This window comes from Xiphophorus maculatus, chromosome 3 (assembly GCF_002775205.1).
Source record: "Xiphophorus maculatus strain JP 163 A chromosome 3, X_maculatus-5.0-male, whole genome shotgun sequence".
Taxonomy (NCBI): domain Eukaryota; kingdom Metazoa; phylum Chordata; class Actinopteri; order Cyprinodontiformes; family Poeciliidae; genus Xiphophorus; species Xiphophorus maculatus.
In genome coordinates, this window is record NC_036445.1 from 13,447,056 (window position 1) to 13,474,601 (window position 27,546).

Below are 27,546 nucleotides of genomic sequence, written 5' to 3' on the forward strand. Positions count from 1 at the left end.
TTCCTCAACATGAGATAAAAGCCAGGCTATTAGTCTTTTAAGCTGCTCTATTAAAAGGTTGTACAGTCAATACTCATTTCTTGGGTAGTCTTCTTCTCCTGTTGAGTTTGTTTCCTCCTCCTCCTCTTCCTCATGAGCCATTTTAACCCTCCTTCTACTTTGTGCTGCATCTCATTGGAAGCCACTGCATCATTCTGACACACTTAAAGCACCAAACTATTAATTCCTCTTGAACTATTTTCATGTTTACAATTAAAAAAAAACTCCTATGTAATTTAATGGGGTTTTGTTGCATTGCATAAACATTTCTGTAAATAAAAATCTGAAAGGTTTGGAAAGCATTTGTATGCAACCTCTTTTACTCTGATACCCCTAATTGCTCATCTAGGAAAGAAAGTCTCTAAAGAAGTCACTTAAGAGCTCTCCTGTGTACTGAATACAGTGTAAGTAGAGCTGTTCTGTAAAAGCTTAAGAAATTTATCGAGTACATTAGTGAAGGGAAAGCATCATGAGGACAAACAAAAAGGAAAAGTTTGTCACGAACCATACCTGGACATGTTGTGACATGAAAAAAATTGAAAGGTTCAAGGCCGGTGAATATTATTGTAAACCACTGTGTACGCCTAACCATTAGCTGTGACGCGTTCAAATACATAAATCCACAGAGAAAATTAAAGAAAGGATAAAGGAAACAAATGGGTTTGAAAACCATTTTCAAAGGACTGAAGAAGAAAAGAAACTGCATTATAAGAAGCATTTTTGTTGCATTTATGACATATCTGATTCAATGTTAAGACAGAGAGAAGTAGTGCGTAATGAGAATCAGCGAGTCGCTTTTTGGAGAGATCACACACAGCAGAGAACCACTCTGGGGAGAGAAGCAACCATTTTCAGCTCTCGTTGTTCGATGTTCAGCATAAATGTAACTCATGTTTAATATATCTATTAAGGGAAGTGTAAAAATAATGGTTTGCACAAAAAAAAGAACCTGGCTGAAAGCATCTCATCTTCTGGTTTATCATTACACTTGATTTTCCTTCACATTTACTCAACAGCTTTAGCTTTTGATTATATTTAGGATGATTTCATATGACATACCATTTCCCATAACAAACTTTAAAATACAATGTCCATAATAATTAATTAAAATAAATAGTCTGAAAAACAGCTACATGTGGGCCGGCTCTTGAGGAAGATAATTTCACAAAAAGCTTTGACAAGTGTCACATTTTGTGGAGACTAATAATAATTTTATGCTAAAGTCCAATGTTCACTTATGTTTATGTATCAAAATAATAAATATAGGGCTGTTTTATATAGCAGGAGTAAAAATAATTGTTGCTTTTGTGATTGATATAGATGTCATAAGTTTGTGGTACATTTCTGTTTTAATTGTTTGCATAAATCCATAATTCAGCTTTCAAACAAAGTGTGTAAATTTTATCTATTTATATTTTAAATGATCTAAATTTGCCATGTATTAATTTCAATTAACATTTCATGAACCAAAATAGGAATGTTAAGTGAAAAACAAAGTTGGGGAAAATAAGTTACTATCATCAAAAAAAGTTAATGTTCCAGTTAACTTTTATTTTTCTTTTCAAATAATCCTTTCCTGATAACTAATTCAGGAGTTCAAACCGTTTCTACCTTCAGAAACTGTAACTGCAAAATGCAGCCAAAATACTTCAGAAATAATAATATATTAGTCATATATAATAACTCTCCATGTCAGTCAGAGAGACCAAACCAGTCTGCATTATACAGCCAATGTACAACCAATACTTACATGATTCTGTTTCAGTAAGATTTTTTGAGATGAACATTTTTCTCGAAGCTCCATCAGATGATATTGTTTGATAAGTATACCTGTTTGGTTGGAAAAGCTGGAAAAGGTTCAGGGAAGTAAACACACAGGAAAGTATCTGAGTACAGTTAACCTGCCCCTACATGTTTATCTCTGCCAGCAACCTTACATCATGTTTCACTGGCAGTTCGCTGGAAGGGTGATTTTTTTTTTTTTTTAGCTTGTTTGCTTTATCTTTTTATCTTTTTCTAGTTTTCTTATTTGTTTTTGCACAAAGCTCCATCAGGTTTCCAATGAGGAGTTTTGACCAGTGGGTAACATTTTCTTGTATGTTTTATCAATATGCAATTAAAATGAGCTATGATTATTACATTATCCCGCAGCCCATGTGTTATTTTAACTAGAGACCATCACAATCAGGTGATTGTTGATGCAAATGCATCTCCAGCATGCCATGCCCTTCGACTTATTTACAATTGTTTTAGTAATTAATATGGACAGATTAATAAATAAATTTTCTGTTAATTTTAACATAACCCCTGCAATTAATACCTTTCTACAAATCCCTTTTGCTTAGAAGAAAGCAATAGGTCCTACCTAAGATTATACAAGAGCATTCAGATATCATTCCACTTTGTCTCTGTAGATCGCCCAGCCGTTCTTATGCTCTCATCTTCAGGTCATACCAACGGTCTTTGAAACAGCAAAAGGCCAATAGCATCACAGATCTTTGACCATACTCAACAGTGGGCGTAATGTGTTTAGCTTCACAACAAGCTCTTCAGGAGCATTTGTTGCCAAAATGCTAAATCTTAGTCTTATCTCTTTAAAGCACACAGTTTCATCACATTTAGCAAAATCTGTATGTTTACATTTCTGACTGTACAGAATATACTTTTTCCTGGAATGCCTCCTAAACAACTGGTTGGTATGTAGATATTCCCTAAAGGTTCCTATGGCAGCTTGTTGACCGAAACATGCTGATCTTTGCTGCAGTATCCTAACAATAAGCTTTAGGGGGTTTTATAACCTCTCCAACCAGTGGTAAAAAGATACCATTGTTCTTCGTAAAGCCTTCTTTGCAAAGAAGCAGTTGTTTTAAGCTTTATAATCATTGTTTTCTTCATAAACTTTTAGAATGGAGAAGCAGCAATTTTCTTGTATTAATCTCCTGCCTGTCACACTCTCATGTCTCCCACCTTTTTTGAAAACTCACAAAAAAAACACCTCAGAGTTTATATCCAAGGGAGATATGAACTAATGGACTGCTAATGAACAGTTTCTGTACATTTTGATACAAATATTGAATGCTTCACTGAAATAAATAATCACAGAATTGTTAGAGTATTCGTGCCCCTGGGGATTTTGTGAAAATTTTTCGGTAATATGAGATCTTTGCTTCAGTGAAAAGGTCTACTCAAACTGAAGTCTAGATTTTTCTATATTTTTCAGTGTGTGTTTATGCTGCTGCTGCAAAAAAGTAATTTTTTCAAGCCTTTTTTTACACTTCGTTACCACATGTGTGGAGATTGCTGTATAAAACTTATCAGTGTCACCAAAACTTGTTACAAATAGACAGTGGCAAAATGATCGAAATATAATGCTTAGCGGTGAGACTCAAATATATTTAATTGAGTTAATTACAGTGTCTGTAATTAATTAATTGCAAATTATATGTTAAAAATATAACCAACAATTCACAATCTTTTTGCTGCTAAATTATTCAATAAATACATAAACGAGTTTAACGACAAATGTATTGTTTTTACTCTGTTATTTCGGTTATTCAACCAAAGGATTGGTGCTAAGTTCTATGACATCCATTCAACTTTCAAGTTTTTCCAGGAATTCTGGAAAAACTTGAAAGTTTTCATGGAAAACTGATTATTATTCATGGAACTTCTTTAAATAAAATTGTTTTTTTAGAAATATGGGTTATGGATGCTGACATTAGCATTGAGGATGTCTGTGTTGGCTGAAACATGTTTTGCACTGAGATTTCTTTTTAGGCTTGAATAGCTTCGGTGATTAGCCAACTCCTTTGTGCACAACTTGCACACAACAACAGCCTTGTCCAGCATCCTGTCAAATTGTTTTTAAATGAAAATTAATCTCCAGGAGAAACGGGTTTGTCATCCATGGCTGTTGTTTGCTGATGTCACTTCTGCATCAAAATTACGGGCATACCAGAAACGTGTTAATACAAAAGTTCTAGCCAGAACCTTGGAATGTAAAAAAAAAATATATATATATATATATATTAATTAATTAATTGAGTTAAACTTTTAACTTTTAAATATTTTATTGGAATTAACATGCTAGAGTCTACAAAAAGTTTTTTTTTTCTATTAAGACTTAGACATCCTTAAGGGAGAGTCATGTCCTGTGCTGTTTACTGCACTTAACTTAAGATTGGATGATGCTGGCTGAAAAGCCTCCAAATGCTCCTACCCCCAGGTTTATACAGTGCTAAGGGCTATTATTTACATAGTCAAGGTCACAACATACAAGGCCGAATAGAATTTAATTAAGTCAGGGGGATTGACAGTTCTTGATAAAATGTGTGCTACTCAACCTAATAGCTTTCTGACAGCTTAGCAGAGTTTGCAGAAAGAAGAAATTGGATTAATAAATGGATAACCCTCACACTCACCTACCTAAGCTATCCACCGCCATATTAGACACCCACAGACGATGACAGTGTGGCTCTGAGAACTGAACGTGATGACATACCAAGCAGCTGGGATGATGTAGCTGGGCGTAATCTCTACCAGAGATTCCCATGTCACATCTGGTTAGGGACCTCAAACGTTAACAATGACTGCATTCGCAGGGGAATCAGTGCTAATTGAATTGCAAATGCAAGTAATTACCACAAGATTCACCTTGAGGCTAAAATAAGAAGTGATCAACAGAATCTTACTAGGTTACATTTTCCAGCTCTACATTGTTCTGGTCATGGGGTCTGTATATCTTCAGTACACGACATGTACTGAGAATCTGACCAGTGTTCACCCAGAGAAGTGTCCGATAGTTCATCAATGAAAGCACAACAAGCTTCATACCTGGTATTCACTCGGCCAGAAGGTGCTGACTGCCAACTCAACCTGGTGCCACTGTTTGCCGTGAGACCCCGAGGTGTTCCACACCGGACTCCCAAGTGGACCGCCGTTCACCCGCACATACACTCGCAAGGCCCCGGGACTGTGGCCATCACGACTGTACAGGAAGTAGCTGAACTGGACACAATGTGTGTCGTTTTCGCTCAGCGTCTGCAGCAGCAGCTGAGCACGATGACCCGCAGCATGCTGGGAAGAGTTCACCAACATGTAGGACCCTAAAAAGAGAAAAAGAAAAGAACAGAAAACTTAACACGAATCACAAGAACGAGTCAATGCATCACTTTGGGTGTCAAAGCGATCCATTGTCAAAGTTTTTGACTCTTTTCTTCTGCCTCGGAAAGCATACAGACACTTTGAACTTTGATACATTTTGGGATTTTGCAACCATAACTACTAAAGGATTTTATTTAGTAATTTAAAAATGTCTAAAAGGCAGTTGGCTACACTTTATTTTATTAGAGGACATCAAAGGGGGATTTAAAGCCATGTATGCTTTTAGCACACATGAAAGTTAGTATTTTTGCTGAGTAATTTTGCGAAACTTGGCAGATTGGCTCTGTTTAAGTTGAACAGATAGTAATTTTATCATTACATATTATTATATTTTCCTGCAAATGGAAAATATGGAAATCCTCCCCAAGCTGCTGTGGTGGAACGTGAAAAAAAAAGTGAAAAAGTCAATAAAATGCCTTCAGTGCTGAATTATTTTAAAATGAAAAATGAAAGCAGCCAGAAACACTCTTGTGTTATCTCTAATGACTCAGTTTCCTACAGCACAAAAAAAAAACTCATGTACAGATGGTATGTTCGTCTGTGGGGTTTTACAACGGTACCTTAAGACTCTCACATGTGCACTTTATTAATATGAAATAACTAGAACAGTTTGACTATCAAGGGTTCATCATGTGAGCATTTCTGTACCAAATATATGCTCAGCTGTTCTTCAACTTACACATTACTGAAAGAGGTTTGCAAATGAGCCACCCTGGAGTTTTTTTATTTTCCTTCTGCAAACCAAAGCAAACATGTCAGAAACGAGTAAATTTGTTTTTAACAACTTTAAGCAGCAAATCGGTAAGAAGAAAATTTGAAACTATCATCTGACAACTCATTGCTGTGTGGGTGGTTGACAAGAAGGAAAATGAATGCGGGCAGCGAAACGGGGGGACGAAAATCCGCTCTGACTAAGGCGCTAGCTCCTGAATACAGACGCTGTGTGAGAGACGTGGAAAAAGTGACAGACTGAGCGCGGAGAAAGAAGTGACGGTCGGGTTTACCTTTGCAAGGTGATGCCGAGGTAGGAGACAAGATTCACAGCCGCCTCCTCCTTCCCTCCCTCACAGAGCCCCACTTCTAATCAGGACAACATAACCCTATTGCCCTTTGCCAAGCATCTGTCCTGCCTTGAGTCTGTGCCCACTAACGTGATTAGCACGACAATGTTTGGAGACCTTCCTGTGTACTCATATAATCAAGTCTGTTGTCTTTGTACTCCAAGGTCTTTCTGTTCTCAGTCAGAAATGAGCCTGGGAGACGCAGACAGTCACATCGTCGGCGCCAGGTGTCCTGAAGACATTTATTCTTCACTTAAATGTAACAGCATGTGAATGGTGACATATCAAAACCGTGTTTTCTTTTCCGCAGCCCACACGGTCTGCACACATAAATTGGGAAGCTTTCCAGACAGAAGAGCTCTTGCTAAACTTCTAAATGTGTTTCGCACACTGTGCGAACACATTTTAGCAGAAGTACAGTGAGTAATGAGTGCAGAACTGTCCAGCACTAACAAGAAATCTGACCCAGTTTGACCCAAAGAATACCAATTACCTGTTTAAGCACAAAAAGGATCACCTGTATCATTTTGTAGCTTCATGTTTTCCATGAAGAGGTTAAGATTTTTTTAACTATACTTACCACAGACTCTAACAAAAAGTAACTAAAAAAGCACCAAAAATAGTCTTTGGAAAGGGCTAAAGCTTAACTGCGGCGTTTGCTTCAAAGCATTACTGTCAACAGCATCTTCTGATGTGTGTCTTGGCTTGACCTGAGCACTTCTTAATTTATTCTCCTTAAGTTAGTTGTTCACAACCTGTCTCCTCTCCTCCATATCGAGTCCTTGAAGGAGGTCATGAAAGGGGCTGAGTGTCACGATCTTTGTGTTTTGGTCATTTGAGTGTGACTAGTGTCTCTCCATATTAGTTCATTTTTACTGAGTTCCTTACTTTTCTCTCCTCTCTCGTTTTGCATATTTTGGTTTAAACTATTAGATTGGCATTACTCCTTACTGCTTAATTGGATCCCCTGTTTATATTCGGTTTCTCATGCTCCCGTTAGTTTACTTCCTCTCAGTTCCCTGCTTAGATTCTTCCCCAGCTGCTTTGCATTCCTAGATTGTACTCTCCTGGTTTGCATACCACTGTCACGTCCCCAAGGTATTTCAGCTCCTTAGTTTAATTCATTCACTGCTAGACTCAATTCAGTGAGTGAATTCAGAAAGAATCTGGTATATTCCTTTGTTCACTGTTGCCATCATCCTGATACCGGTTCGTTTTCCCTTGTGTTCTGTAAGTCCATCAGTTTCATCAATAAATTTCCATTACAATCTTTATCATGCGCCAGCCTCTGTCCTGTTGCAGTTTGGGTCCATGACACTAAATATATCTTAGTGTAAGCATTTCTTTTGTATTCCTGCATCTACAGTGAACCAGGTCATCATGTAATAACACATGAATCAGTGATTCAGTTGTCCTTCAACTCTCAAAAACTAAAAGCCAAGTTCTTCTCTGCATTTTCTAAAAACTGGTGTTAAGATATACAAAGGTTTAAAAAAAAATATGATTTAAAAATGCTAATAATTTAGTCAAGCAATCTTATGGTTCAAAACTCTTAATGAGAAGCCAGAGAAAGTCTCACAATGACTAATGTGTTTTTTTTCCAGCTGTATGAAGCAGAAACTGATGTACTGTTTCTCCTCCCACTCCTGTTGTGTCACACTGCAGATCAGCTGGCTGGAAGAAGACTCTTATGCTTTTTTGCCTTGCTTACAAGAAAGACAAGAATTATCCTTTTTGAAAAATATTTTCTGTCTTGTAGCAACCCTGTGGTGGAAACTCAGTTAAATAATAAAGGTAATTGTTTTAAAAGTAGAGTTGGTGAGGTAAAACCTGAGCCAAGAACCTGAGGAATTACCAGACAATATCAGCTTTGATTTCAAGTGTCACAAAATTTTATACCATCGTGTTCTGTAAGCGTGGGCAGTTCCTGCATGACACAACCTCCAAACAATTAAAATGTAAAAATGTAAGAAACAATGAGAAAGTCTTGGGGGGCAATAATGAAGTGCAACCCCACCAGCAAATGTGACCTACTTATTTGCAGCAGCAAACAGGCGATACTTCCAGTACTGCACACCCCACACAGGCCTTCACACACATTTTTGAGGCATAAATGACAGAAAAGTTTTACTTTTTACAGTCATTTCCTTTTTTAATGGCGGTCTGGGCAACTACCCATACAACCTACATCAAAATGTCCCACTGGCTATGAGCACTACACAACCAATAAAGGAAATTGCAGTCATCATCGCAATATCAAAATCAAACAGACTCCTTTTGATTGGCTGCAGAGTTTGAAAGGATATATTTTAAATGCCTTGCATGCATACATAAAGCCAGTAATATACTTTGGATGTTGGACAGACTTTCACTGCCCTCAGATAAAACACTTGATGTGTATTTTTAGTTGGTGAAATGCAAAACTCACAAAGACTATGATGAAGGAAAAAAAAGATTAGTCACGATCACCCTTAATAGCATCATCATAACATTCAGCAATAGTGTCGCCCTTTGTTTTCCTGATATTATGCAGCCCAACCCTTTATCTGATCTTTTTTTTATATAAACTCTACTTATCAAGAGAAATATATGTTGCAGAGAACATTGGTGCTTTATTATTGATCTATATGATTTTAGAAGCAATATTAATGATTGCTTTTCTGTTTGAAATGAAACCACTCGTGGTATACGCATCAAATACTTTATCAGAGTCTGTGTAAATACTGCAATGCTGTTAAATGGAGGTAAAATGTTAATAGAGGGTTATTATGCTGTGGGAATTGAATAGAGACCCATGCATAGTTTCAACACAGTCTGAATATGAGAATCCTTGATGTAGGTAAATCGATTTCCCCAAACAAAAAATTGTGAAAAATTAATGAAACGTATTCTATGTGGTAATTTTAGTTTAACCTAGAAATAACAGTACTTAGCAAAAAGTAAGGTCAGGCCAAAGGTTGCCCCAGACCTTTTTATTATTTTGATTGACATCATCAATAAAATCCCATCATGATCTACTTTTACCCGTCAATGTTAAAACGATAAGAACATATTCAATTGCATTTAATTTAATTGATTTAATATTCCATAAGTTGAACAGAGCATCCTAAATGAAAAGCAACTCCCATTAAAATATTAGTTATCAATCATATTTAATATCACTATTGCCTTTTCTCAGACAATGTTTATCATTTTTCATAATTTCAGTCCCTGTAATTTCTGAGTGATGATGTCTGCAGCTTTGGGCTAAATTGACATCCAATGTAAAAACAACCTGAAAGACTGACACTGTGTCTTCTACTGTCTGTTTGTTGGAGTTGTGTGCTGTTTGCCAAAATAATCGATTGGTATTCCTGCAGAAATGGTTGTTCTGTTGTAGTGTTTATGTTCAGAATACATTGAATTGATATCATTTCTTGTATCTGATTAGCACAGATATAGGCATCTAAAAGATGAAATATATAAAGAGTACACTTGTGTTTCATTTATTTATTTAATAAAAGGAGAATAAATCCTTAAGTATTGTGCCACTAAGAACAGGGAAGTCCTGATTTCAATTTTTTGTTTGTTTGTTCCTGACTGCTTGATTTTGTCATCTCCGAGGTCACCTTATTTCCAAATATGTTGTTTTCCATCAGCCAAGACTGCAGCTTCAGTGAAGCACTGTTATTATACAGCAAATTGACTAAATCGGGGTGTCAAACTCAATTTCACCAAGGGCCACTTCAGCATATTGGCCACCCTCAATGGGCCACATTGACGGTATAAATCAGGAATGCCCAAGTGCAACTTTCAGATGCGTCCCTGCTAAAACATACCCCAGACAAAAAAGTTGACTTCCCTCATTAGCAGCAACTCAGTTCTGTTGAGGTCTATGAATGAGTCAATGATCCAGGTGTGTTAGAGAAAGAACGCATCTAAAGTTGCAGAGTGATAGGTCTGGAAAACTAGACTTGGGCAACCCTAGCATAAATGTATGAAAATACAATGTTAAAAATAAATTAAACAACACCTCACATTGTTAAATAACTGATTTTATGTATTCAAGTTTTAAATATTACATTTGCATGGATGCAAAATTACTGCTCAGTTTAAAAATATGCTCAGTATTTTTAAACTGCTCAGCTAAACTTCGCTCTTTAGCTTGTTAGCTTGTCGATGTTTCAGTTTTATTCCCTGGGAAAATTAATCTTTGTCTGCTTTAAAGATAAGCAGACAAAGAATAAAACCAAGTTTTGATATTAACTCTCAACTTCATTCACAAAACTTTTTCGTTATTTCTTACACAACGAACATGTATGTCACATAAGAACAAAACAATGAGGTGATGTTGCCTGTCCTTGAACACAAAGCTGATCCTCTTCACCCTGTCACCAACTCACACACATCCTCATTGTGTTGTGTTGTGTAAATAAACACAAAACAAGCAAAATCAATAAACTATATGCATATTCCAGTAAACTGAGTTTTGGTTTTACATTCATTCTATTTAAATTTAATTTGTTTGTGCTTACCAATGTTTTCTGGCCGGATGTCTGGCACCGTTTTCCCCTGGTCAGTTCGTCGATGTCTGGTTTTAGTTCTATTCTGTGGAAATCCGCAAAACGGCGTGTAGGTTTTCGTCAGTAATGCGCGATCTGGTCTTGTTTAAATTCATTATTGAAAACATCTGTTCGCACAGATAGGTGCTTCCAAACATGGACAAAACACGAGCTGCATGGAGTCGAAGCTGTGGCATCAAATCAGGGGGCAGGAGACGGTAAAAGTCCTTGATTGAAACTTCACGGAACTTCGCTCTTTAGCTTGTTAGCTTGTCGATGTTTCAGTTTTATTCGCTGGGGAAATTAATAATCAGCTTGAGGTGACTCTGCTGCACTCTAGTGGCGAGAAGCCGTAATGTTGGCTGGTAAGAATCGGAAGGCATTATGGGAGATGTAGTTTGTAGTCAATTCGTGCTCAAAACCTATTTTAAGTCAATCAATGGGGCTGTAAAACGGTGGGGGGGGGAGAGGGCCACATAAAATGACGTAGCGGGCCACATGTGGCCCGCGGGCCTTGAGTTTGACACATGTGGACTAAATCATTACAGACGTCACTGCAGCTGCATTCACGTTATCACCGAAAATATTTATGTCTTCAAAATGAACACCACAATCTATAATCAATTAAATAAATGTGTGGAAAAAATGGCAAACATGGGAGACTTTAAAGATTATTGTACAACAATGAATATTAATACTATGCATATGTGCTGCTATAGTAAATGTAATTAGTTTATCCAGGCTAACCAACATTGAATCAGTTTCCGCTTTGCAATATTGCTTGTTGGAAAATAAAAAATAATGGTGGCTTGTACAGCTAATTAAAAAGACATCTTGAGAATAGCATGGATTCAAATTGTTGTGCTGAATGGGAGAGTTCCAGAAATGTCAAGGATATTCAGAACATTGAATTGATTTTAATAACATGCCTTGTTATTAAAATCTGTAAGCGTAAGACTACCCACTTAATGTGGGTAGTCTACACCTCTGTGGTGTAGGAACAGGCTAGGATTGTATTAAGATGCTGTATAAGAGGATATTCCATCTTTCTCAGATCAATACAAACAACGAACATTAGCAAAAAAAAAATTCTGCTACATTTTTAAAAGTGGCATTAAAAAAATAGTGCCAAGATTTAAACTTTTTTTCTTAATGGAGGTAGTTTTGTTTTCTATTGTTTTTTGTTTCTTTTTAAAATGTTGGAATCAATGGGAAATTCATAATACTTTATCTTATGTGTTTGCTTGTTTGCTTTCAATTACGCTGTTCTCTGGTGCACTTTAAAACCACGTACCAAAGGGACTATTCACTTCAATATTTTAACAAGCACAACTTTCTATTTTTATACCCTGCCAATAAAAAGTAATCAACATAACTGTCCTTTTTTGACCAAAAAATAGATGCAAATGCAAAACTGATTTTTATGAAATAATAACAATTAAATAAAAATATTTAACACATAATATTGCATGAATATAATGTGACTGACCTAATTCAACAGAAGTTCAGCCAGTTGGTGCTCGTAGTTTTACAATAACTGGAATGGAAGATCACCTAAGTGCAGTGACCGTGTCCCAAGTGATTGTACAGCTACAATTAAATTCCTGTCTCTATTTCAGTCTCAGCTCTGCAAATCTTATAAAGACATACACCAAAAGACTGTAATTACAGAAAAGGGTGCTTTTATAAAGTGCTGACACAAGGGGACTGAGTACACTTGCGTGTCCCACTTGCATTTTTATCAGTTTCCTTCGACTTGACAATTGTGCACTTTTCTGTGTTGGAATAGGTTGTTATTTACAGTTATTTCAAATTTGTGTTTTTAATGTGACAAAACATAAAACAGTTCAAGGGAGCCAAGTACTTTTGCAAGATAAAATTTAGGTTAATTTCTTCTTCATTTTAGGTGATTTATTGCCTAGCATTTGTCATTATCTTCTTACCAACATCAATATTCACAATCAAACATTCAGTGATTATACAACAGAAAAGAAATCTTTATCCAACAAACACTATTGTAATCTAAGCATATTTATGGAGGGTAAGAGGGCCTTTATACACATTAATATGCTAATTTCAGGCCCACACATTTCTGCCGGTGGTGATGTGAAGAAAGGCCTTTAAGCATAGGCACATTGTTTGTATTCTGTTCGACTTTCTCTAGGGTGCCTATAGAACTGCAACATAATTGCCGAACCCTGTGAAAGGGCACTTATGACAAGAGATGAGGGAAAAAATCATTCAGCTTCTTGTCACTAACGGACACCTTGGGACAAACAGAAACTGCTGATAAAATGGAAAAATAAAGAGCAACTTTTTGGGGTCAGGGGAACACTTATGAAGAGGTCCGCCATGGGAAGAAGGTGTTTTTACAGATAAATGACTAAATATTAACCTGAAGGTCAGTTAATTTAGCTTTACCTTGAATTTGGAAAATTCATTAACAACTCCACAGAAAATCTGGAGATAAAGGATTTTTATAGGTGAAGAAAGAGAGTTTATATTAGGAATTCCTTGTTTGCATATTCATATTGCAACCTTCAGTGTCTTTGACCTAATTAGCAGTATATTGCTGTCTTTAGAATAAGACTTTTGACATGCTTTTCCTCCATAATCATAAGTAATTTCCTCTGTTTCAGCCAGGTATGTGATATATTCAGTTTCATTACTTTTTTTGACAAGTCTATTGGGATTTAGTATGTTATGTATTGAGTTGTTGCACATGACGTTATGCTGTTCAGAATGCATCTCACTCCGAGTGCATCCCACTCCAACATGTGTGCACAGCATCTCCTGTGAAACTCAAACAACAGATAGTTGGTTGCCTAAAATTGCTTCTACTTTGTCTATTTCACTGTAACGATGGCCATAGGGTGCTGCACAGTCAGCTGCATAAACAGTCAATGATGCAAAAACCAAACTTGTAAATTTTTTGTAAACCTTTTGACGAGAAAAGAAGATGACGAAGGATAGAAGCAGTCTGTCGCTGCTGCTTTGTGGCCCTCTGTATTTGCAAATTTACAGGGAACAACTCTTACAAAGTAAAAAGATTTACATATTTATATATTTCATAACTAAGTGAGCTAAGTATGTTGTAGGTTTGTCAACCTGATGTGTCAACAAACTTATTAAGAGGGAGAAGGTAGGTCGGTTTCTAATGGAGAAGATAGTCCAAAATATGAACAAACTATTATCCATTCATCCATCCATTCATGCTTATTCATGGGGGGTTATTGTGGGGAAAATTTAGGTCACAAATATACAGTACAGCAAAAAAAAAAAAAAGTTTCTTCTGAGGGTAACTTAAAATCACCCTCAGAAAGAGGAGGAACAGTTTGAGAGGAGCTCAGTGTAGAGCTGCAACTTGACAGCATCAAAAGCTGCCAACTGAGATAGTTTGAGAACTTGGACAAGACACCTTGAGCTCACCCTAATGAGCTGGGAGAGGAGCGGGGGGATGTGAATCAGAAAATAAAATTAAAGTAAAATAAAAACACAACTAAGAAATCTTCTAAATTAAAGTTTTTGTGTTGATATCCTTTTTTGGCTTTTCTTTAAAATGCCCAAAATTGAGTATTTTTGAAATTATTCTTAACTTTGTGGTCAGTTTCATTCTCTTATTTTCATGTTTTATTTTTTATTAACCAGCAAAAAAAAATCAGATGAAACAGCACTGTGTAGTTCTAGCAAACATGCCTCCCTCATATCCCCCAAGTCCATACCCACAAGCACAGTCCAGCACCTTTTATGAATTGCACACCAAAGCACCATAAAATCTGATAAAGTTCCATCTATCCATTGATGCTCCAGCCAAGGGCAAAAGAACCTCCATAACAAGATTAGGACTGGTCCAGTGCATCATAATTCATATGGAGAGCTGCTGGACAACAACCTGGTCACAGTTTGTAGGGGACACTATCTGTGGCAGGCCGCAGCAGATCAAAGTGATAAGTAGAAGGTGGAGATGTGCAGGCCTGATGCATTACAATAGGTGGGGTCAAAAAATAAGGAAGGGGCACACAAAGGCGCAAACTGTTAGCATAAAAAGTGCTTTAGTTGTGACTTTTAAAGGTTGTACATATGGTCATAGTGAAGTATAAGAGCACCCTGCCTGAGGTTTAAGGTTTTATGTATCAGAATATAATAAAACAATGCATACAATATCTTGACCTTACTTAAATAACATTTCAGATAAACATTACTTATTACAGTGTGTCACCAGTTAGGCTTACGTTAGTAACAAATAGAGAAAGTCAGAGATGTAATGTCTGATGGTAGGTTGCAGATGCACTAAGAAATCTGCTGGCAGATTTTTTTCCAACAGCCTTTAGAAATGGGAGTTGGGAGTGTTTTGGAAATATTGAGGGTAAAGTAAGACTCTGGACTCTCCAGTGAATACAACAAAAAACTAACCTTGCTAACAATGATACTAGCCAGCTTAAAATCCAAAAGATAGTGTAAGAAGTAGGTTTTATAATTATTTTGTCTTTGTTATTTAAAATAAAACCTGTTCTGTATACATGGTTTGAGATTCCATGTGCTTATTAAACAGGTGACTGACATAATATCAGCTAGAAATACATACTTTAAATGCTATTAATTAATGCTCCTAGAGAGAAATGTGCATTAGCTGGCCAAATCTTTACAAAAATCAGAGACTTTGTGATTGCTGCATCCATATTAGTGAACTTCATTGTAAAACTTTAACCAAAATATATTTCTCATGTTGAAAGATGGCAACCCAGAGAGAAATGGAGACAGAAGTTGCCTTTACAGCCTCAGTCACACCCACCTCTCAGTTGCAGGAGTCCTTCAAAGATCTGTGCAGGCCGTTGCTAAAGGCAGAAGCGGTGCTGAAGGGAGCCATAATGCTGGATCACCACAACTGTTATTATGTTTTAATTAAAGGTTCAGTCACATTGTTGAAGCACTGTTAAAAAAGAACAAAACACTCTTTCTGCTGCCAAAGAAATCAAAGGTACGCTACAATCAGGTGAAGCTCATCAAAAGCACTAATTCACTGATTATCTGCAAGTTTGAGTGTTTCTATAAAGGCAGAAGTTCTGGCTGTACGCTTTTGAACATGCAATTCTGCTTCAACACAAAGGTAGATCTAGGATCAAGATTTATCCACACTGGTGGATAAACAACAGTACAATAGAAAAGAACAAGAATCCTAAACCACAATGCTAAATCTGCAATCTTCATGTGGAACGTTCACTATAGAGTCTACCATCAAAGCTAACACTTTAAAAGAAACAGAATTGTAGTTGTCTTTATTTTATTTTTTTTCTCCACAAGCTTCTCCTTGTACAGCATAAGCTACTCGGCACATCTTTGCTCCTCTGACACCCAAGGCCAGAGACCAAGTAATCTCAAATACACAAGAAACAAGAAAGACCAAAGGTCTGAATATAATGGGATCAATAGCTGTGTTAGGGTTTAAGAAGCGTCCTTGGTGCTGTCTGCTATTCCATTACTGTTAGTCTGAGCCCCGGTCGGCTCTCAGTACATCAGCCTTGATGCTCATCTTTTCAGTGCTCGCCTTCTCCATGCACTCTCTCCGGAGGTCGCCTGGGATTTGAGACTCAATCTCCCAGGGTCCGGTGACCTCCCTCCTCGCAACTGGGTGTTTACTTGCTGCTGTCCACAATATCCTTCTGCACAAATATATAATAAATAAACAAAGTGCTGAGCAGGGTGGTGAATGGAGGTCTGGCTGTGAGCCTGAAAGGCACATTAGTGTTGTCATTTCCCTGATGTTTGGTCTCACTCTGTCTCACAAATGTAAAATTACCTCATTATACTGTGAAATTGTTCACAGAGCAATAAGAGCTTTCAGTACACTCAGAGAGATTCATTAACAGCAGCTGTTAATGTGTTTGTACCCATCACTGCTGAAAGTAAAGGACAAATAAAGTTCTTGTTTTAAATGATTGTTAGTTTTCTTTTTTTATGCTTTTCTCTCTTTTTTTTGCCTGCCTGACCTTATAGATAATTGGACGCAGCTCGGAGGCATGTAAGCAACATAGATGGAGACTTTGATAAAAGGGAACCCGTGGAGAGAATAGACATGCTTCCTTCTTAATGGAAGCTCTCATATGGGGACAAAGCAATAATAAGACATCACACAGACTTAATCGACTTACAGCAATGACACACAATGACAGTGTTCCTACTGGGAGTCAGGGACTGACCTTAAAATAAAAAATAAAAAAACGCTTTCTTCTGAACACCCAGCATTATAGCATTATGGGTGTCCTCTCTTTATTAAAACGTCAGCGTTTCTGTTCATATGTAGATGTCCAATGTTCTTTTTTTAAGAGGCATTTTATGCTCCTAATGTGCTTTACTGGAGAAACCTCACAGCTTTCCCTGAGCTGTGTAAAATAAATTGTTTTTAAAATTTGATCCTTTTTTTTTCTTTCCGAACAGATAACTGATATTTTGCCAAGTCCTGGCACCTCTGGACATTACTGTTAATTCATTCATCGAGTTTTCCATCTTCCTCCTCTTCCTCGCACCAATACAATTGATATCGAGAGATGCCTTAACACTCAGAACAAGTACAATGGTAAAATATGAAAGCAGCGGGGCACTATTATTTTACAAAAATGGACAATTACAACCATCTCTGGCAAGTAAGATTTATTTTATGCGCTGTAACTACCCATAAAGGGACAGATGGACGGTCGGGATTGACGTTAGTTTAGAGATTTTTAAACTCCTTAAGTGCTTTAGTGGAGAAAATTGACAACTTTTTCAGAGTTGAGCAAAATGAAATGTATTTTTTAACAATCCTTTTTGTTTTCTTTCAGAACAGATAACTGATTGCTTGCCAAGCTCTGGCACTGTTAGAGGTTATTGTTAACTCATCTGTCAAGTTTTTCATTCTCCTCCTCCTCACACCAACAGTTTGCAAAGATAACAAAGGCAGATTTGAGGCTAGAACAACGATTAAAGTACAACTTATTAAAGTAGTGAGCCCTTCGTATTGTTGAAAAACGGCAGTCACAACCATATTTGCCATGCAACGCTTATTTTACAAGACGAACCCAACACCCTTTTGAGATAGTATATACGTATATTTATATATATATTGGACAAGCTGCCAGTTAATTAAAGCATTTATAGCTTCAAGAAGTCAATAGCCATCTTCTTTTCAAAAAATAATTCAGCCATGTAGAAGACATGATTATACAGTCACTTGATAGCAAATTATGTAATGAAAAGAAACAAGAGTTTCAGCTAATTTTTAATGTCCATATTACAGATTTTTCAGGTTGAAATTGCCAGACTTTTCATTTTACTATGAAGGAAGGATGAGCAGAAGGGAACACAGTCTGTAAAATATTCAAATTAAATAAATACTAAGATTTTCCCATTATCCATTTTGTTTTTCCATATACATCCGAGTCAATTTAAATACATTTTATACTTTTCCAGACCTCTTTTTACTGCATAGAAACCCTGAAGATTTTTGTTCTTTTACTTCATTTTCTTTAGATCACATGTGGATTTAGGAGAAAATAAAAAAAACATCATTCTATAACAGTCAAACATAAGTTCAAGGCTTTATTTTGTAGCCGCCAATTAACTGGGGTCAAAGTCTGCTATTTGATGCAAAGTTCCTTCAACACACAAAGAACTAATTTTAATGATGAGCTCCTTTGAATCTAATCCCTGGACACTGCTTCAAACTAAGGATCAAAAGTGCCTTTTCTTAAGGGTGAAAAGACTGAAAATGTTTTCTTTCACACTTACAGCTGCTTTAATGGGAGTGAAAATCCGCTGGTACATAAACTTGCCATGCCTGGTTACAGTTGCTCAACTATGAGATTACATGTGCTTGTGTGTGCAGGATAAAGATACACATAATCTTTAGGAATTTAATTAATCTAATTCATTAATGCATTAAAACTGACAAATATTGCAGAGGATTAAAACGCTCTGACTCTCTGGTCTGATGTCAGACCACAACAAGCAGGAATGTTTGCTGTCTATGAACCTCTCTCCTCCTGAAAACACAGCCCAGCTGCGTTGGATGAGGCCATCGAAGAACCGGTGGTTATTCTGCTCCCAAGGCTGACAAACCACCTGAAGAGTAAAACCTAATCTCATTTTCACCCCCTCCACTCATTCCATCATTCACAGCTGAACCTCTGTCACACTCAGTCTCTCCCATTCAAATCATTTTTCATTATCGCTGCCGCCATCCATCAAGTAGTCTCCGTCTCCCACACAACATTCAAGCAAGAGCGGGGTATTGACATTTTCACTTCTTTAAAACAATCCGGCCCCCCCGCCACCCTGCATCGGCTGTGGTATTTTTCACTGACCAAGGATCAACCTCTAATGGCATTCGTTCACTCATTCATTTCGAAATGTTAATAACGGAACAGTTCTCACTTCATCAGACCAACATTTTTCATCTTCCTGCAGTCTGCCCCATTCAGACGGCTTTGAAGTAATATTAGTCATCCGTATCCTGGGTCCTCGTTTTATGAGTTCTCTTTTCTCCACGGCCCTAATTTAAAATGCAAAATCCAGCTAAAAGGTGACAGGAAGGGAAGTATTGAATTAGGCTGCATGGTGCCGGAGGGCCCTCTTAACCTTTTCTGAATGCTTTTAGTTTGTCTACAGCCTTAGCAACACTATTGTTTTTGCTTTTAACTTTATCTGATCCTCTCACTTGAAGCAAGAGCTGGAACTGGTTTTCTCCATTATCCCCACCGCTGGGGACAGACCACTGAGTACGGAGCAGAAATGAAAAGTGCAGGGAGGCAGTCGAGGACTGATGTTCAGGCAGGAAACGAAATGAATTACAAGTACTATTGTCAAAGTAGCCAGTGCCTTCCAGCAGTCGAGGAAGATAAGGCCACGTCAGCAAGTGTTGTTGTCTTCTTCCGAAGGAGAGAGGTGACCTTTTGAATTGTCCTCGAGGCAGTTCAGGATCAACTGCCAGATGTGCCCAAGAGAAAGGCGGCAGTAGAAAAAAGAAATGGCTGTTGCATGGTAAAATATATGGGAAAGGCATGAGGAGGTTGTTGGAAGGTCATTTAAACAGCCCAGGTGCTATTTTAGTCTTATAAGTTTTGAAGAAGCTGTGAAACACAAGCATAAGCTTGACAACTTCTTTACTAGGCATACCTGTCTAATTGTTTAGTGTATCTAGATGTGGCATTGTTATTGTGTTCAGAAGTGCTGGTCAGGCTTTATATGCTTGAAGATAAAACTTTCCACAGGAAACAACTGACAACCTTTTGGAAAACAGAAAATAAAATATAAGAAAAATGAAACAATTTAAAATACTTTATGACAGTTTTTACCAGCTAGACAGTTGATATTTATGAGTCACATCTTAGCTGAACTTCCAGAACCTCCTTGTCTGCAGCAGCCGTGTGCATTCAGCAGCTTGTTGTTGCAAAATAAGCTCAGTGACAGAGTGTTTACACAGCTCACAATGGGAATAACATCTTCCCTCAGGCTCTTCAGGTTGGTCAGAGGTGTAATCAACCATGTGGTCAGACTCTATTGCTAACAGACAAACTAGATAACCAGGTGGCCCTGATTAATTTAGTCTTCATTCAGCCAGCGTAAAAAGCCTGAGCAAAGAGCAATGCATCACTGTTAGCGGCGTGGTCAAAGAGCGAGCCCACTGTGGTGTTCGACAAAATGAACATGTCATAGAAGCATCCAGATTACCGTGAAACGGCATGGAGCAGGTTGAGGCTGGAGCCATAAATCAAGAGTACAATAATTGTGTTTTGCTGGACAGCAATCACCTGCAAATACACCTCTTATTTGCACTGGTGTCATGTTACCGCTCCGCACAAGAAATGGCTGCATTCACTTGAGCCTGCCTGGTCACTGCCTCCCTCCCTCGGGGGCAGACCGGCCCCACAGTGCTGAGAAAAGATGGCTTGCAAGGAAGACGCTGGGGCTTCTTTTGTCATCCTCCTCAGCAGCGGCTCCAGGTTGTCTCAGAAAACCATAAACCGAACACTCAAAGCACTCAGGAGCAATTTATCAGCTCGTCATCACCTGCAGTGAACACATTAAACCACCTTGAAAGAGAGGCTTTCGCGTAAAAGCACAATTAAAGAGCTTTCATAACATTTGATAAGTGCAGACTATTTTTTATTGCCATCTGTCAAGATCAGCAGATATAATTTCTTCTAAGTGAGATATTATATGAATGATGTGCAATGTTCTGATGTACTGATAGATATAGATATAAGTTGAGAAAAAATGTACAGCACCAAGAAACTGCTTCAGGTTTTGGAACAATAAGAATCAATGTATTTTATTGGGAATGTATGTGGTATATCAGAATGTTGTGCTTTCTTTTTTGAGTAAAAGGAAAAAGTGTTATAATTTTTTTCTATTTTTCATTTTCTGCTAATAAACTTTGAATAGCTTTCCAACTCACTGACAGTAACAGCCTGGTGTTGCTACTACCATGTTTAATAGTGGTATAATGTGTTCAGTGTGATGCCACAAATATCAACTTTGAATGGAAACAAAAAATTTCTAATTTTATATCATCTGACCATTTTACGTCCTTCTGCATGTTTCCTGTGTCCCCTATACAAAGTAAGTGCATAATTAAAGTAAAGTTTAGTTTTAAGTGTCTTTCACAAACAAAACTGCCACGATGCCACAGAGAACTAATAAAAAGCAGTGCTCTAATAGCCAATAAAACAGATAAAAAAACACACAATAAAACACACAATGAAATAAGCATTCACCAGAAAGCCTGTTTAAACAAGAAAGTTTTTAACAGCTTTTTAAGAGTCCCCAGAGTCAACTAAACAGCTGTGGACTGTTTCACAACCTGACTAAAAAGCTCTTTCTCCCTTGGTTGTTAAGTATAGTGTGTTGATCAATATATTTGGTCAAACATTAAATAGAACTTTATATGACTTTCTTTCAACAGTGACTCTCTTCTTGCCACTCAGATTTGTGGAGAGAACAATGTTGCCCTGTTGACAGATTCTGCCATCTATGCAGCTATTTTAGAGTTACTATGGGCATCTTGGCTGATCCTCTGGTTAATGCTCTGCGTCCAGTTTGGGTAGGACGCCCTATGTTTGTTGCGGTAGGGTTGCATGATGCTAGATAGAATTGGTGAATAAAACTGGTGAATGTTGCAATAAAATTAAATAGTTTCATTGAGAGTTTGACATTGACCTCACATAGTGAGCAGTCCATCCAGCTACTGGAAAAATATCCATTTCAACAAGGTTTTATTGGAAACGTTTCTTCCGATAGCCGTCTGCTGTTTGAAATAATTTAGTTGTAGTTTATTAATGACTCGACCCCTTTATGACCACTTTATCTTCTAAAACGTCTTATTTTGAATCAGGTGTCTCCAACATAAGTTGCATAAAAAATAAATTGTGCTATAATAGTTAGATCACAGCTGTTGGAGTCCAAGCTGTTTCCTGCGATATGAATATTGAATGCACTGTTACTGCAATAACGATACATTTGCAATATATTGTCCAGCTCTAGTTTGCAGTCATATCATCCATATAATCTTATAAATGGATTATATATTCAACACTGAGTTGTTTAAAGCTCGGGATGTTCCCCCTGAATTTAACCTTTAATGTATTGTAACAGAACAGCTGCATTTATAGTGAGATTAATTACAAATAGGTTAACTTTATTTATAAGGTAACTTTTGAGAGCAAATGTTTCCATTGTGCTTTAGTGAGGGATATCAGTGTAGATGGGTTTAATAAAAATGCATGTCGCACTCTTAAATTTATATTTGCAACATTGATTTAAACTATACACATATATATATATATATATATATATATATATATATATATATATATATATATATATTGGTTTACTTCCTTTTCAAAGGGCTTTTTGTCAGTTCCATATTGCATCTTAACAAAACACATTTAAGTTTAAGACTGCATTGTAGCAGGGCATTATATAATCAAAATATGCTTTGACACATATAATGTCCGAACAGATGAAGCGTCCGAACATTTAAAAGACAACCTTACGGCACGTGAAATTATTCATATTTTAAAATTTCAGTAAAATCTTCTCATGTGCTTGTAAATTAACAGCTGAACATATGTTCAGCAAGAAGTCGGGTGCAACTCTCCAGCGTTACAGCTCAAGATAATGCACTGGCGCTGCTGACTCTGTGTTCCACATTTGACGCCTGCAGGGCATTCAAGGATTCCTCTGTGCAGCCTGGCCATTTAGTTTCACTGCAGCAACAAGGCCCACAGGGCTTCATCCAAGTCAGTGGTTCCCCAGAGTAATGCTAAAAGAAAACTTAGTGACAGAAAAACTCTTGCTAAACTTAGGTCTTAGAGGTTGTTTAAGTTTAATTCTGCGTGTGCAGATTCTTGTGACCTTCCCTGCTGGAATGTTTAAAACATTTCCCTGGCCTCAGCCTTGACCTGCCAGCTCTTTGTGTTGCCTTTCAACACCCCAAGAGGAGTATAAAATAGAACTAAGTAATTGGGCTCTATTAATTCTTTCCCTCAATGCTCTTTTTAACACAAGACTTAAATTTACAAGTGCAGCTGTAGAGACTTTTCATGTACTTCAGCTATGGCTGACTTTCCGTCTTTAGTGGTTGCTTGTGGAAACCCAAAATTCTTCAATCCATATTTCAGAAGTTTCTGGCAAACTCCCATTACCTCTCAACATGTTTCTCACTTGTCATTCACTTTTAATGAAAGGGTTCAGGAGAAAGTATGCAATGTATTGAGGATGGCACTGATGATCAGCTTCTAATCAGACCTATGATGGAAATTTCCTCCACCAGACCAGAAATAATGCATGGCTTTACTCTCAGAGTGTGTGTGTGTGTATGCATGGGGGTGTGTATGTGTGTGTGAGGCAGTCAGAAAGGAGACAATCCAGAGACAGGCTAATTTTTTGATTAGATTTTCATTAGCTCCTTGTTATCAATGATGGAACCCATTAACATGTCAGCGTGCCCCTGTGGTAACATCAGAGGCTCACAGGGACGAAGGGCGCTGCCTCTTAATGACCCACTGCCAATGTTTGGTCGTCTGAGTTGATGTGATACTCGTAGATTTATCAGAGGAGAAAATGACAGACGCTGATGAATAACACAAACTCTCTCCTTTCAAAACATATGACATGAGTACCAGTCGTGAGAAGAATTTTATAGATTTGTTTTTTGACAGACCAACTCAAAGTAGTGCATTAAATGAAACTTCTTCACAGAGTACAATTGTGAAGAATTGTACTCTGAGTTGTTAGGATAATGAATTGAGCTAAACATGTCAATATAAGAAGATAGTCTGTTCAAGGCAGCAAAATACAGCTACATGTACATCTACAAAATTATATTTTCTTCGGGATTAGTGAAGTGTTTTTCAATTGAATTTAAAGTCCTAGTGTCATGGGTATATTTTTTTTCTTTACATATTCTGCGTGTGCATGCATGGGTTTTCTCTGGGTACTCCGACTTCCTCCCAGATTAAAAACACATGACTGTAATTAATTCCTCTGCTGCCCTCACCAGCATGATCAGCAAAGTTTTCCCAACTACACTGTGGCTTTTAAAGTTTTTAAGCCCCAATAAACTCTCCAAGCTATTATCCTTTCGGGAACTTTGAGGTTTTAGCAGACCTAGAGCTTTTCAGTGATGATAAAGCATCTCTTGGTGCTGCATAATTTTACTTCTTCATTATGGTGTTGTGCCTGCTGACAGATGTAGCATTTATTTGGTTATGTTCACCTGGCGAGGAACATGTGGTGGCATGTACCAGGTAGTCCAGGAGTCTTCGTCTACTACGTCACATCAAGGGCTGATGGATGGACAGGTGCCAGGCTCAGCCCAAGATGAGGCCACAGTCTACTGCCAGATAAATAAATCTGCGGCAGACACAGATAGACCACAGAGTCATCATAGTGACAGGCAGGCTGGAGCCAAAGGCAGGAGGCTGCAGGTCGGCCTATCCCAGAGGTGTAATGTGCTTGTGATTAACTGTCAGTCCCCCTCGGTTTGGTGGGCAGCTCTGTCTCAGGGCGAAGCACTCATCATCGTGACAGCTACTGTAGCTCTGACCTTGGCCTCGGCAAACATGCATCACATTTATTTCAATTAACCGAAACAATTAATGCCCAAGGAGGAGCGGGTTTGCTTCTTTTCACTGCTTCACCAGTTTGCTTTTAAAACCCAGAAAATTACATGTACACATTACAGAAGTGAAGGTCTCCTGTTGGAATGCATTTTCATAATAACAAGAAAATAAGAACAGTGAAATCAGCTAATTTAGCTAGATTTTCATTAACATTTTAGGCTTATTTTTTAACTCCTAATCAAAGATGGGTTGGGGAAATCTCTGCCCCAGGTACCTTTGACTCTTGAATAAAATAGGCCCTTTCTTACTGCTAAGGAAAAACATTTTTTTGTTTTTGCTACTAATGTTGATGAGATCTAATGCCTAAGGACTTTTAGTCAATAAAACTATTCACACAGAAACGTTTTTAATAAGCAAGCTGCCTGCAAACTGTAATTTGTTAATAATATCAAAAATTCATTTCTTAATCCTCCAAATACCTGCTAAGATTAGATATGATTAAGATAAAAATGAACAATATTTATAAGCCAAAGGCATTATCATGTCATTTGCTGACATGCCAGCATATGATTTTTAGGAAGGTGAAAAATAGTTTGTTGCTGTAGTGACACGTACAGTAATTAACATTACATGAGTAAAGAATCAAATAAACATTGTTAAAGGCATAAATTATTATCACTTTTGGGTTTTTTATGTGCATGTGGTATGTGGGTTGTGTGTGGGGGAGTGTGAATGTGTGGGGAGGGATGTAATAAATTAACTGAATGATTACAATTACATTCACGTAGCATTTTAGCATGAAATACTGCTAAATTTTACAAAAAAACCATACACCAAGTACTGCTGTCTTTTTATAATGTCCAATCCTCCCTTTAAAACCTTTAGACTATTTTACATGTTTGTGTTTCTACTTTTGAAATAGGAACCGGCTTTATGTATAATCTGGCTTTTGAAAAGAGCAGGAGAACAAAGATTTTTGCTGAGAAAAAACACACATTATTAAAAGGTTTAGGTTTGTAAATGTTTTTTTAGTGTTTTTCTGAATCAAAAGACGATAAAAGGCTTTAGAGTCAGCACTGCTGAAGTTTTTCATGTTATTTGAAGGATACTTTGAAACACTAATTTAGTTTGGATTAATAAAGTTTTTTTTGTTAGTTTTTTTAAAGTACCTTCAGTCCTGATGACCTCTTCCTTACATGGAAAAATAAAGTATCTCAAGAAAAGGCAAATGTAAACTAATTATGTATCATTCTTCTGGATTTCTATTCTTAATTACCACTCGGAGAACTTAACAACACTGCTACATGCACACGTTTAGAGTGTGCTTTTTAATGTATGCACAGCACATCTATTGTTTCCCACAATGAAAAACTAAAGACTTTTGGCCAAATATGTGCCGTTAAAGGGCTTTGATACACAGATGCTTCGATTAATGGGAAGACCCGCTGGATCTCTCACGCTGCGGGAGATCCATAAATAATACACCTTGTACAACTTGAATGTCTTCAAGTTGTACAAAATACCAAGGCAATTCACAAACTCTCACTTTTCAATGCCAAGGCTACACCACAAAAATCACAGCACTGCGAGGTAAACCAACTGAAGCAAAGAGTGTCTGAAAATATTTCCCTGCATATGCAGAGACTGAGCGATTCAATCTTCATTCTGCGGTATTCCCAAGATGTTTTATGCAAATTAATGAATGCTGCAAAGCGCCATAAGCACAGCACAGTGATTGTAGCTGTCACATCATGAGAAATGCATATTGTTCGAAAGCAAACAACTGCTGTGTGTTGTGGTGCCCGTGTTGCTGCATCACAGCATTTTATGGAAGCCGTGACTAACTGCACAAGCCTGTTTAAAACAATAGAGGCTGAATTTTCTCAAACAGATGAAAACTTTTTGTAGACCAAGCAGGATAGTCCTCTGAAATGATGGCATACTTATCTATCGAAGTAAACAGCATCTGGTAGTCATTCAGAAGAGCCACATTTGCACACCGAACAAGTTCTGATGCTGCATAAAAACAGTTTTCACAAAGACAGCGGTTGTATTTTTAAGTTTAGCGAACATGTGCTTTTGTTCTAGTTTCTTTTTATTTTTGTCTAACTTTCATCAAAAACAATAGTTTTTTTTCATCTGACTTTATATCAACTTAAAACAAACTCTTATTACACTTGGGTGGCATCCCAAGTCGCTGCGGTGCGCCACCAGGTTGTGTCATAAAAGATAGCTGCATAATGGGAGCAATTTAGGAGAGGAAAACAGCTGAACATGTGTTCGTATTTATATGTAAGCATGCTTTCTGTCAGGAAAAGTTTCTGTTTGTCATTTTATTGGACTGAAGGCTGAGGTGAGAAGAAAAACACTTAACAGGTAGACGGTTTAAAAGTGATGGTTCAACTAAAATACAGTGACTATAAAGAGTGACACTGAGAAAGGCTGATCACCTCTGAGTACAGAGCTAAATGACAGAAATCCTATTCTGTAAAATCCAAAGGTATTTCTCCCAACACTGCTTAATGATTTAGAAGAGTATAAGGTGTAAAGCTGCTAGTTTTCTTGCCATAAGACTGTAGCCACTTTTCTACCGGTACGGCTGGACGAACCACTGCATGAATGCAAAGTAAAATAACTTTAAAT

At 37.4% G+C, this 27,546-nt stretch overlaps 1 protein-coding gene across 4 annotated transcripts in view; it reads right to left on the reverse strand.

Moving 5' to 3' along the window:
* LOC102236232 (receptor-type tyrosine-protein phosphatase U) overlaps positions 1 to 27,546 on the reverse strand; it is a 234,600-nt gene that overhangs the window by 111,948 nt on the left and 95,106 nt on the right. For all 4 annotated transcript variants that reach the window (XM_023330570.1, XM_023330569.1, XM_023330567.1 and 1 more), the window contains exon 3: positions 4,873 to 5,144. In XM_023330570.1, the coding sequence (XP_023186338.1) occupies positions 4,873 to 5,144 (272 nt within the window). The remainder of the gene's footprint in view (positions 1 to 4,872; positions 5,145 to 27,546) is intronic.